Source organism: Diceros bicornis, chromosome 38 (genome assembly GCF_020826845.1).
Source record: "Diceros bicornis minor isolate mBicDic1 chromosome 38, mDicBic1.mat.cur, whole genome shotgun sequence".
Classification (NCBI taxonomy): Eukaryota; Metazoa; Chordata; class Mammalia; order Perissodactyla; family Rhinocerotidae; genus Diceros; species Diceros bicornis.
In genome coordinates, this window is record NC_080777.1 from 1537749 (window position 1) to 1550538 (window position 12790).

General features: G+C 35.0%; 1 protein-coding gene across 2 annotated transcripts in view; it reads left to right on the top strand.

Moving 5' to 3' along the window:
* Positions 1-12790, top strand: part of AKT3 (AKT serine/threonine kinase 3) — a 322405-nt gene that overhangs the window by 11289 nt on the left and 298326 nt on the right. For both annotated transcript variants that reach the window (XM_058533528.1, XM_058533529.1), the window contains exon 2: positions 106-263. In XM_058533528.1, the coding sequence (XP_058389511.1) occupies positions 218-263 (46 nt within the window). In that variant the 5' untranslated portion in view covers positions 106-217. The remainder of the gene's footprint in view (positions 1-105; positions 264-12790) is intronic.

Genomic DNA, 12790 nt, shown 5'->3' on the forward strand with positions numbered 1-12790 from the left:
TCAGGCCAGTTGAAGACATTTACAAAGAATTAGTTGTTTGTTATTGCTATGTGAGTTGCAAGAATGGAAAAAAAAAGAAATTCTTTCTTCAATACTTCCTTCCAGGCTGAGTCATCACTAGAGAGTGGGAAGGGCAGCGGCAGCAGAGGATCCAAACCCCAAAGCTGATACCACAAAGTACTGTTTCTCCAAGTCGGGGGCTCAGAGGGGAGCCATCATGAGCGATGTTACCATTGTGAAAGAAGGCTGGGTTCAGAAGAGGGGTAAGTGTTCAACACAACTGAAAATGATATGATTGGTAAGTGTGCTCACAGCTAGTGGTGTCCTGGAAGTTGATATTTTTTCTAATGCTGTTAGCAAAGTAAACTGTGATATGCTATATCCAGTAAGAGAAATGATATTTAACATGTGTGTTAGAAATTTGCTTGTTATTTAGTGATGCTTTATAATTCTCGAATTTGATCATTTATAATCAAAGTTATGAAGGTTTGGCTTTCTGGTATGTTGTGTGCATGCATGTTACAGAAAGTCTGTGTTGTATTTTTTTGTGTTTTCCACAGATTCTACAATCCAGAAAGTTGTCTGTAGAATGATTTAATATCTAGAAAAGTGTCTAACTTGTATGCATTTAAAGACATATAGATATATAAATAAAAGTATTCACTTATATGAAGCCAATTTGGTTGGTGGCAGGGGAGGGCCTTAAAGTAGTAAAGGGGGAAGGGTTCACCAACAAACTCCTGGATTCTACAATCCCATAAGTTAGGGAAGTGAGCTCCTCAAGTAAAAGACCAAATGAGGAATGGGTTTTTTGTGTGTGAGTGTTTATGTTTAATTTCATATTTTTATTTTTCATGATCTACTTTTAGTATTTCTTGTTCACTCCTACTTTATCTAAATAAATATTATTTATTATTGCTATTTAATATTAAAGGAAGAACTCGTGAATGGAAAGCTTAGTTTATCCTCTATGAGATCACCTGCTTGTGGTCAGTGTGTTTACTAGAAATCTGAGTTTAGACTAGTTGCCAGGCAACTCCTGTTTATCCACGTGGCCAAGTGGAGTGGGATGAGGACTGTTCATTCTCGGGACTTTCAAGTTCCTGTATATCTATTTTCTGGTTAAAAGTTACCTCTTAAATGGTGATTTTAATATTCTTTGAAGGTCTATGGTTAATACCTGTGCTGAAAAACTGTTGTCAATAGTTGAATGTGATTGTGTATTATTGAGTTTTTAAAAATCAGCCTTTTTGAGCTGTAATTTACATATAATAAAATTCACCAATTTTAAGTGTGCACTGATGAATCTTGCTAAATTTATACAGTAGTGTAACATACACTACAGTCATGATATAGGACATGTGTATCACCCCAAAAAGCTCCCTCATTCCCTTACATAGTCAGTCCTCTTCCCTCAACCCTGGCAACCACTCATCTGCCATTGCTATAATCTTGCTTTTCTAGAATTTCATATAGGTAGAATCATACAATACATAATCCTTTGTGCCTCCTTACTTTCACATAGCATAGTACTTTAAAGATTCCTCTGTGTTGTTGTGGATATCATTAGTTGGTTCTTTTTTGTTGTTGAGTAGTATTCCGCTGTCTGGACATTACCACAATTTATCTGTTTGCCAGGTGATAGACATTTGGTTTGTTTCTAGTGTTTGGTATTATGAATAAAACTGCTATGAACATTTGAGTGTGTCTTTGTGTGACGTGTTTTCATTTTTCTTGGGCAATAACCTAGGAATGAGATTGCTGGGTCATATGGTAAGTGTATGTTCAACTTTATAAAAACTGCCAAACTCTATTCCAAAGTAGCCGACTATTTGTATTGTTAAGTTAAATTTCTGTCATTACTTATTATAAATATTATGTCATTATATATTATAAATTTGGAAAGCATTTTCAGATTTCAGTGCTATATGAAGGTTTTTTTTGTTTATTTTTAATTTGTCTATTATATTTATATTATTTTTCCTACTTGGTTTTTTTGGGGTGGCAAATCACTTAAACCTTTTCGAGTTTTGCTTAAATCTGCTCTCACAAGATTATTGGGAGAATTAAATGAGATTATGCATGTGGATGTGTTTTGATGATTCTAACACGAATGTAAGCTATTCCTATCACCACATTTTATCAAGGATGTAGGGTGGTTCTTGAGTCTGTTTAATCGTGTCTCGTCTGAAATACCATAACAGAAGGTTGGTACATAGTGCATGAGATTTAGAAAGAAGAAAAAATGAAGAAGAATTTCTCAGTGTTTTTCCTACCTTGGTTAGGAAGGGGGGTTTCTGATGAAATGTGTGTGTGTCTCTGTGTATTTATTTCGGGAAGTAGTAGCCATATAAACATAAGAATTTGAATAGTACACAAAAGTATAGAATGAAAAGTAAAAATCTTTCTTTCCCCCTACCTCTTCCAACTAGTTTCTCTCCTGAGAGGTAACCATTTTAGAGCTTTTCTATTTTTAACTCTTCTGCTGATTATTATCCCAATTTTATATATAGTATGCTAAACTTTAGTTTTGACTAATCTTAAGTAATCTAGTATATCCCCATAGTTAAAAATGAGGATTTTGACTTTTAATACCTATTCTCTCCCCCCTCCCCTTTTTTTTGGTCTTTATGGTTAAGCTTCTAACTCTTGCACCATTAACTCTAGAAAGTATTTAAACATCTTCTCTAAACTTGCCACTTTATAAGTTGAGAAAAATTAGTACCCCTCACAGTCTTTCCCTTGAATTTCTCACATTCCCTTCCCAGTTATGTCCACTTTATATTGTCAGGGTTTGTAGTAGTTACACTTGTTGATGCTGAGAAGCAGTAATCAGTATGATGATTATGTGAATAATACTCAGGACTGCTAAACAAAGTCGTATGATGGGATCCATAGAGAACAAATGGATTTTTATACTCTGTTGGTACTCAGGATCATGCCTTCCTTTAGTTTGGCTTCTAGTTTCGGCTATAACTGTTTTTCCTGGATTTTCTAATTGTCATGTTTTCCCCTCACTTGATAGAAAAGTGTATGCCTTTTTTATCATATCACTTCGTTATCCAGCTTTCTAATCATACTATTTGTTGAAATTCTAATGTGAACTGACTTTTTTCTGGGTGTGATGCTCAGCTAATATCATGTTATTTAATTGCATTCTTGGACAAGTTCTGTGCTTTCTTAGATTTCATGTCTTTTCTGGTTTTGGATTTATTTTACACTTTTCTAGAGCACTTCCTGAAGTAATTTTCTCAGAAAGAACGTGTATGGGTGCTTGTCGTGTTTGAAAATGCCCTTTTAACTTTCACACCTGGTATACACCTTGGCTGGGTATAGAATTCAGGTTTAAAATCATTTTCCTTCAGAATTTTGAAGGTTGCATTCCATTTCCTTTTAGTAACCAATTTTACTGATAAGAGGTTTGATGCTAATATGAATAATTTGTTTGTAGGTAACCTGTTTTTGTTCTCTGGAAGCTTTTTGTGTTGATGCCTCTTTATTTGGGCATTACGAAATTTAAGGAGGATGAGTGATAGTCCTTTTTGGTTCATCCTGCAAAGCATGTGGTGGACCCTTTGAATCTGCAGGCTGTTGTCTCTCTCCAGTCCTGGGAAATCTTCTGTATTTCTTTCATTATTTCTTCCCTTTTATGTTCTCTGTATTCTTTTTTTTTTTTTCTTACAGCTTCTGTATCAATGCTCTATTTTGAAGTTTTTCTTTCATTTTCCATGTCTTTGTTTTTTCTCTTTGTTCCTTGACTTTTTCTTCCAGCCCTTTATTGGGTTATTTATTTCAGCTATTACTTTATATTTCTGGGAATTTTTCTAGTCCATAGCCATCTGTTCTTATTTTATAGGTATAATACAGTCTTTAATCTAGGGCACTAAATTTTATTTTTAAGCTTTTTCTCCTCTTTGAATAACTGTTTCAGTTTGTTTATTTTGGTTCTATTTTGATGGTGTTAGTTTTCTTCAGGTGTCTGGTGATCCCTCTTTGTCTGTGTATATTTGTGCATGAAAGACTGGGGTTACTGATAGTGTCCTCTGTCTATTTTTACAATTTATGTCTTTTTCCTATCCTTTTGACATCCTTTTGACAAGTTAGATTCACTGAAGGAGGATTTGTGATGGTAGTGTTTAACTGTCCTGTTGGAAGCATTAGCTGAAATATTAGGGGAAACCAAATTGGGCATTTTTTCCTCCGTTATTCTTAATTTATTTATTTAGAGATTTTCAGTATTATTTTAATAATAATTTTGTGTTTTAGTTGAGTAGATTTCATTAGATAGTCTGTTGTTGTTTGGCTATATTTTGGTTCAAAGAATTTCTTCTAAAAGAGCATTGTTATTTGCTGCCTGTTTACCCTGGGCAGATTATTATCACCTGAACGTTGGTGTACTCGTTTGAAAATAAATATGATAATATCTGCCTTCTTTACCTCACAGTTTCTTTGTAATCGTTACAAGATAATTTGTATAGAGGAGTGTTTTTAAACTAGTAAACTATTAATAAAAGGTATTCATGTAAAAAAGTTACAATAAAGCCCTTACTTTGAGTATCAGTCCTTTTTCTCAAACCTGTATTTATGAATCAGTTCTTATTAGCTCCTATCAAGATACAATCTCATTTTATTTGTACTTTTAATGTAAGTTGCTCTTAAGTAAATATCTTCCTGGAAAAGGAAAAAATAGACTTAAAGATAATCAATGATTGTGTAAGATAAATGCTTTCTTAACTTTGCTTATTAATGATATATCAGTAGTGAAACCTTTTCTGTACTTTTCTGGAGCAATTGCAAAATGGTGAGTATTAATTGAGATAACACATTAACATGGTATTGTTGGTGTTAGAAATGACAATAAGAAATGACAGTAAAACTTGGAGTCAAGTTTTGTCTGCACTTTCCTCCTTGATGGTCTCAGGAGAGCACCTCACAGTTGGCTGCAGGTCAGCAAGGAGGCATCTGCATATTAATTGAACAGTTGTTAAATTACCTCCTTCAAAGACCAGCCTGTAGGCATGCTTTAGGTGACTCATAGTCTCTACACTAGGTGTCACAAGTTTTGCTTTCTTAGTTTGTTGTGTTACAGCTAGTGGTATTATTTGCTCTGAAGAAACTTACTTCATTAATAATAAGTGTGAAATTTAACCACCTTAAAAGGTCTAAATTATAGAATTAAGTAGATTGCAATAATATTAATCAAGGGCTTATTGTAATTTATAAAATCCCGTTTACTTAATAGTACTGTTTCTTAAGTACTATTAGTACTTAAGTTTCTAAGTAGTCTCTTAGAAATGTGGAGAGCCAATTCCTTGATAACAAGTAAGAGTCTGTAATGTATTTCTAGTCAACTCATAGTCTTACTGTTTTGAAATTGGTACAAATCTAAGAGGTGGTTATATCGTTAAAAACATTTTGAGTGATGAAAATGCTGCATGCATGTGTTAATTCCTTAGACTTTTTGTTGTATTAATATCTAAGAAATTGAACTTTCATGTTGTGTTCTGTGTGTGTAACCAGTTTGTGCTTTCAAAGAACTGTTTCCCTTAGTTTGCCTTGTACTTATAGTTTTCAATTCAGGGATATCCGTAAACTGTGTCCTTTGATATTTGTTTTATATTCTATGAAATGATTTGTTTAGGTAAACTAAAATGTTAGCATTTGGCGATTCGAAGCTGACACTTTTTTTTGTGTGTGAGGAAGATCGGCCCTGAGTTGACATCTGCCAATCCTCCTCTTTTTATTTTTGCTGAGGAAGACTGGCCCTGGGTTAACATCCATGCCCATCTTCTTCCACCTTACATGGGACGCCGCCACAGCGTGGCTTGACACGCGGTGCGTCGTCGGTGTGCGCCGGGGATCTGAACCGGCCAACTCCAGGCCGCCGCAGCAGAGCTCGAGCACTTAACAGGTTGTGGCACCGGGCTGGCCCCATGACACTTTGTAAATCTATGAGTTTTCTTGCAAAATAGCTTCATCCTACCATGCAAAATATACTTTGGTATCATAAAGATTGTAAGCTGGGTTATGTTTTAAGGTGCGATTGTTGTGATCTAGTCAATTGTAAGTTGTTATAGAAAACAAAATGTGCAGTTTTTTGGGTGCTCATCTGAGTCCATGAAACTTTCCTTTTTTTTTACTCTGTACATACTTGTACACCTTTTGTTCATGTTTTATTCACGAAGTGACTTTTTAAATAAATTATAAAGTGATTAAGGGAAAAGAAAAGGACGGTGTGATTTCCTGTTTACTGCTCAGCAGCAAGCATTTTCCAGAGAGTGGAGAGCTGTGGTTGTGACTGCAAACCACAGGATAGATGAGAGGAGCGCACTCTGACTGTCGCCGTTGCAGATGGAGGATAAACATGGAAAAATTACACTTATTTTCTAATGGCGTTGAGACTCTGAGATTTAGTGTACTTACAACTGTGTGAAATTTGTTTTCCTTATAGTTTCAATATATTTGTTTTGAAAACTCTAACCAAGTAAACTAAATGGAGAGAACCGTCAAGTGATAAGCTTTCATATGCATTCTAGAATTGTAAAATCGCTGTTACACACACATGCACCCCCCCTTCCCAGTCAACAGTTGAGTGTTTTGTATTGACTTGATATCCTGCAGCCTTGTTAAATTCTCCTATTAATGTTAGTTGCTTTGAAGATTTTCTATGTTGGTGGTCAAGTCATCTGCAAAGAGCCACAGTTCTGCTGCTTCTTTCCAGTCTTTGTGTCTTTACTTTTTCTGGTCTCATTTTACTGATTAGGACTTCCAGTACAATGTTGAGTAAAAGTGGTAAGTGTGGACATTTTGGCCTTATTTCTTATTGGGAAAGTATTTATTTTTACCACTATGTATCGTATTAGCTGTAGGTATTCCATTGCTGCCCCATATCAGGTGGAGAAAGTTCCCTTCAGTTCCTTGTCTGCTGAGAATTTTTATCTTGAGTGGGTGTTCCGTATTTTCAAAAGATTTTCCTGCATCTCTTGAAATGACTGTTTGATTTTTCCCTTATTCTGTTAATATGTTAATATGGTGTAGTACTTTCATTGCTGGAATAAATCCCATTTGGTCATGATGTATTATCTTTAATTGCCCAGTTTTGATTTACTAATATTTTGTTAAGGATTCTTTTTTGCACTTACCAGAATATTGACCTGTAATTTTCATTTCAGATTTTCATATAATGGTTATGCTGGACTCATAAAATAGGTTGGAAAGTATTCTCTTCCCCTTCATTTTTGAAGGTATTTTCATAAGATGGATTTTATTTCTAGCTTATATGTTTGATAAAATGCATCAGTGAAGCCATTTGGGTTGGAGCTTTTGCTGTGAGATTTTTTATGGTAAATTCAGTTTCTTTAATAGATATAGGGCTATTCAGATTTTCTGTTTCATCTTGTGTCAGTTTGGGTAATTGTGTTTTTTAAGGAATTTGTTCATTTCATCTAGGTTGTTGATTTATTTGGCATAGAGTTGTTCTTAATATTCCCTTATCCTTACATGTCTGCAGGATTTGTATTGATAATCCCTTTATTAAATTCTGATGTTGGTAAATTGTGTTCTCTCTCTTTTCTTTGATCAGTCTTGCTAGGAGTTTATACATTTTATTAATCTTTTCAAAGAACCGACTTTTTGCTTTAATATTCCTCATCCTTTGTTTTTTACTTTATTGCTTTTGCTCTTTATTGTTTTAATTTGCTTGTCTTTTTCTGACTTCTTATGGTAAAATATTACATCATTGACTTTAAACTTTTCTTTTTTAAAAAAAATATAAGCATTTAAAGGATTTATCTTACTTCACTGCTTAACTGTACCCTACAAGTTTTGATATATTGTTTATTTTCATTTAGTGTAAAATGTTTTCTAACTTCCCTTGTGTTCTCTTCTTTGAACCATGGGTTATGTAGAAGACTGTTGTTTAATTTCAAAATATATAGGGGTTTTAAGATATCTTAGTGTTATTGATTTCTATTTTATATTTGATTGTAATTACAGAAGAAACTGTAAAATTTCATTCATGTGAAACGTTTTGTGATTTTTTTTTTTTTTTTTATGGTCCACTGTATGGTCTATCTTGATTTTCTGCCATTGTGGGTGTAGTGTTTTATATAATTTTTTTTAGAATTTTATTTATTTATTTTTCCCCCAAAGCCCCAGTAGATGGTTGTATGTCATAGTTGCACACCCTTCTAGTTGCTGTATGCGGGACACGGCCTCAGCATGGCCAGAGAAGCAGTGTGTCGGTGCGTGCCCAGGATCCGAACCCGGGCCGCCAGCAGGGGAGCGCGCACGCTTAACCGCTAAGCCATGGGGCCGGCCCTGTAGTGTTTTATAAATGTCTGGTCAAGATGTTTGATAGTGAGTCATATCTTCTATATCTTTACTGACTTTTTCTTTACTTCTGTCAGTTACTGAGGGGGTAAAATCTCCAACTATGATTGTGAATGTGTCTGTTTCTTTATTCTGCCTGTTTTGCTTTATATATTTTGAAGCTCTGTTATTAGATGTGTCCCCATTTATGATTATTATATCTTTTTGATGTCTTACATCTTTTATCCTTATGAAACGTCCATCATTATCTTTGGTAATATTCCTTGACTTGAAATTCAGTGTGTCTGATATTAATATAACCACTCCAGATTTTTTATGGTTAATGTTTGCTGCATCTTATATCTTTTTCAAATGTCCTTTTACATTTAGCCTACCAGTGTTTTGTATTTAAACTGCATTTCTTGTAGATAGCATGTGTTTGGGTCTGAGTTTTTTTTTTTTTTAATCTCATTTGACAGTCTCTAGCTTTTAATTGGGGATGTTGAGACCATTCATATTTATTAATGTAATTATTGATATGGTTGGGTTTCTTATTTGTCCCATATGTTCTGTATTCCTTCTTCCTATATTATTGCATTTTTTTAGATTTAGTATTTTTTTTATCTCTATTGGCTTGTTAGTTACACCTCTTATTTAAACATTAAAAGAAAAATTTGTAGTTAATGTTATTGTTGGTATGCTTGAATTTAGATGTACTGTTTTATTTATTTTTTATTTGTCTCATTTAAAAAAAATTCCTCAGTTCCTATTTTTTTGCCTTCTATTGGGTTAATTGAATTTTTTTTAACATTTCATTTAAATTCCTCCATCAGTATGCATTCTCAGTGGCAGATATCTCCTTGAGGGGCAGTAATTGGTTCTTGGAGGAGGATGTGAAAAAACTTAGACATTAGAATTGTTTGTGCCTCTCCAATGGGGCACATTATATAAACAGATATACAGTATATCTTTGTTATTAAAACTTCATGTGGGAGGCTAGAGTGATTAGGGAAAAAAAGTCTAAAAAGGCTCGTTAGGTGGGCCTTAGTGGAAAAAACTTTGAGAAACGCTGCTCTGTCATCATTTTAGCTTTCATTAATTATTTAGTGATTGTTTTAGGGCAGTGGTTTTCAGCCAGGGTTATTTTACTCTCCAGGGGACATTTAGCAGTGTCTGGAGACATTTTTGATTGTCATAGCTTGGGGTGGTTGTGCTGCTGGCATCTAGTGGGTAGAGGCCAGGGAGGCTGCCAAATATTCTGCCATGTACAGGACAGTCCCCTCAGAACAGAAAATTTTCCACTCCAGCAGGTCACTAGTGCTGAGGTTGAGAAACTCTACTCTTGGGATTGCAATATGTATGTTTAATTTATCACCTTCTATATTGGGTTAATATTTTACTACTTCATGTAAAATAAAAGACCCTCGTAATACTATAGTTATATTTACCCCTCCCTGAGTGCCTTTGTTTCTGTTCTCATATATATTAGATATAAAAATGTTGTAAACCCCATGACACAGTGTTTTAATTTCTGTTTTATGTCTTTCTATATGTCTTTTAAAGAAGAGCTGGAAAAATGTAGTCTTTATACTTATTTTCAGTTTATGATTTCTTCATTTCATCCTATAGATTTGAGTTTCTGTCTGATATTATTTTCCTCCAGCCGGAAGAGCTTTCTTTAGCATGTCTTTTAGAGGAGGTCTGTTGGCGACCAGTATACTCATTTTTTGTTTATCTTAAAATGTTTTCATTTCATCTTCATTTTTGAAGAGTTTTTCATTGTATACAGAATTCTGATTTGACAGTTTTGTTTCTTTCATCACTTTACAGATGTCATTTCATTTTCTTCTGGTGTCCATCGTTTCTGATGAGAAGTCCGCTGTTATTTTGTGTTGTTCCTGTACATATAACATGTCATTTTTCCCTGGCTGCTTTCAAGATTTTTCTGTCTTTGATTTTCAGCAGTTTGAATATGATGTGCCTTGGTGTTTTCTTTCTATTTATCTTGTTTTGTATTAACTGAACTTTTTTTGATCTACAAGTTTATGTTTTTCACCAAACTTGGGAAGTTGTTGGCCATTAATTCTAAAAAACATATTTTACTGTGTTCTCTCCTCTGCTTCTGGGACTCTGGTTACACCTATGAAGACCACTTGATAATGTCTTACAGGTTAATTAGGCTCTGTTAATTATTTTCAATCTTTTTTCTTTTGGTTCTTCAGACTAGATAATTTCTATTAAGCTATTAAGTTCACTGACTCTTCTGCCATCTCTGGACTTTTATGTTAACTCATACAGTGAATTTTCCATTTGGTTCTTCTTTAAAGGTTCTGTTTCTCTGTTGAGCTTCTTCATCTCATTTATTATGACCATATTTTTTAAGTCTTTGAATATTTTTATAATAGCTGCTTTAAAGTCCTTGTCTGCTAATTCCAACATTAGGGATTTTCTTGGAGTTGCTTTCTGTTGACTGCTTTTCTTCGTTGCCTATTTTCTTGTTTCTTGATATGTCTGGTAATTTTCAGCTGTATACAGTTCATTGTGGTGATAGAGCGTACAGACTCCTGATCTGTTATTTTCTCTGAAGAATGTTGGTTTTCCAGCTGGTACTCAACTTGATTCTATTCAAACTCCACACTTTATTTTCCCTGTTGTGAAGAGCAGCTGAAATCTCTGCTTTTTTCTCCACTTTTTCCTTTCTGCTTTCAGGCTCATTGGAGTCTTCCCTATGCATGTCCAGTTCAGGGGTTAGCCAGAATTTGGACAGGAGTTTACAGGTAGGTTTTGGGGCTCCCCCTCTGAGTCTCCCTCTTTTGTGGGATATCCCTCTCACTTTCCAGCCATTTGGGCTGCTCTGAGCTCCATCATCTGACTCCTCAAGACAGCAACACTGTGATTTTCTGTCTGAGTTGTGTACACCCTAATCTTAAGGAATAGGGGAGCCCCTCAAGGAAAAAAGCATGTAAATGCAAATCTTACCCAGTGTAGTTCCGTTCTTTCAGGTGCCAACTTCCCTCCAGTTTCTGCTTGCTTTTAGTGCTTTCTATGGCCTTCAAATAGTTGTTTTTTATATTTTGTACAGAGTTTATAATTTTATGTATTGGAAGGTTAAGCTAATACAGGTCATCCTACAACAGCTGGAAGTGGAACTCTGCTAGATATATGTTTTAATGTATAGATATAAAAATTAGTTTAAGCTGTATAATTCACTTAGTTTTGTTATTTATCTAATTTAATTGCTCACAACACGTTATGAGAAGTAGAAATTTCATGTATATTTATTGTTGAGGAAATTAATGGTTTAAAGCAGCTGAGTTCCAATCACCTGGAAATGTAGCTGAACCTTTTTTCCAAGTGAATTTATAGAATTTTAAGCTAGAGGAGACTTGGAAAGTTGTCTAGTCTTATACCCATTTATCTGACAGATTAGAAAACAGGTCATCTTTTGAGGTAGGGGCAGATCCAGGACCAGTAGCTGGGCTTTCTTTATTGCCAATTTTATGATACTTCGTATTTTTTTTTCTTTCTTGACACTCAGGAACATATCAGAGTTCTTTTTAAAAATCTTTTATTACTATCTGGTGAGGGAGGGGCTCGGAACTGTTGGACAGGAGGGTTTGATCCCTGTGAGAATGGCAAGGGCGAGTCTCTTCCATGGAGGGAATCGTCACGCTGTTTGAGCAGTGCCCTCCATTGCTCCGTGTCCCCGGGGGAGGGCAGGGGAGTGGTACCTCCTGAACTCGTGCTGTTATCTCCCCTGGGGAACTGTTTCCATAGTTTCTATATCCTTCAACATGGAGAAACTTAATAATTATCTGTTGGCATTGTGTAATCAGTCACACTATCTTACTGATGTGATAACCATGCACCTGCCACTGTATTTTCATCTATGGATGTTTTTCTTGTGCCAGTTTGTCTACTTGGCATATTTTTTCCCCCTTTTGTCTTTGCCAGTGAAATTCTTCTATGTCCTTTAAGATCAAATTCTATTATCACCTCCTCAATATTTTCCCAGATCACAGTCTTACAGAGTTAGATGATTTCTCTTGTCTAATGTTACATCACTCACGCCTTGCTTCCTTGTGGCTGTATATTGACTAGACCCGTTACTTCTCCTTCTCTGTTGTAAACTCCCTGAGGGCAGGCACTGTGTCTGATACAGCTGTATTTCTGATCCTAACGCTGCAGATGTGGTCAGTGTGGGGAACAGCACAGCAGGACGGTCAGCTCCTGCAGTCTGTCCCAGTCGGGCTGTCACTGCCGTCTAAGGCTGCAGACGTTTTTTTTCAGTTTTACCTTTTAAAGGAACTTTTATTATCTTTTGTTTATACTAATCATTTATGAATGCCAACTGATTGTTTAGATGTTACCAGTTTACATTCTTATCACTAGTATATATAAGTTTCTGCTTTCTTGTAACGTAGCCATTACTGGGTGTTATTCTTTTAGTTTTTGCTGTTTATATTTCTTGGTTACTGAA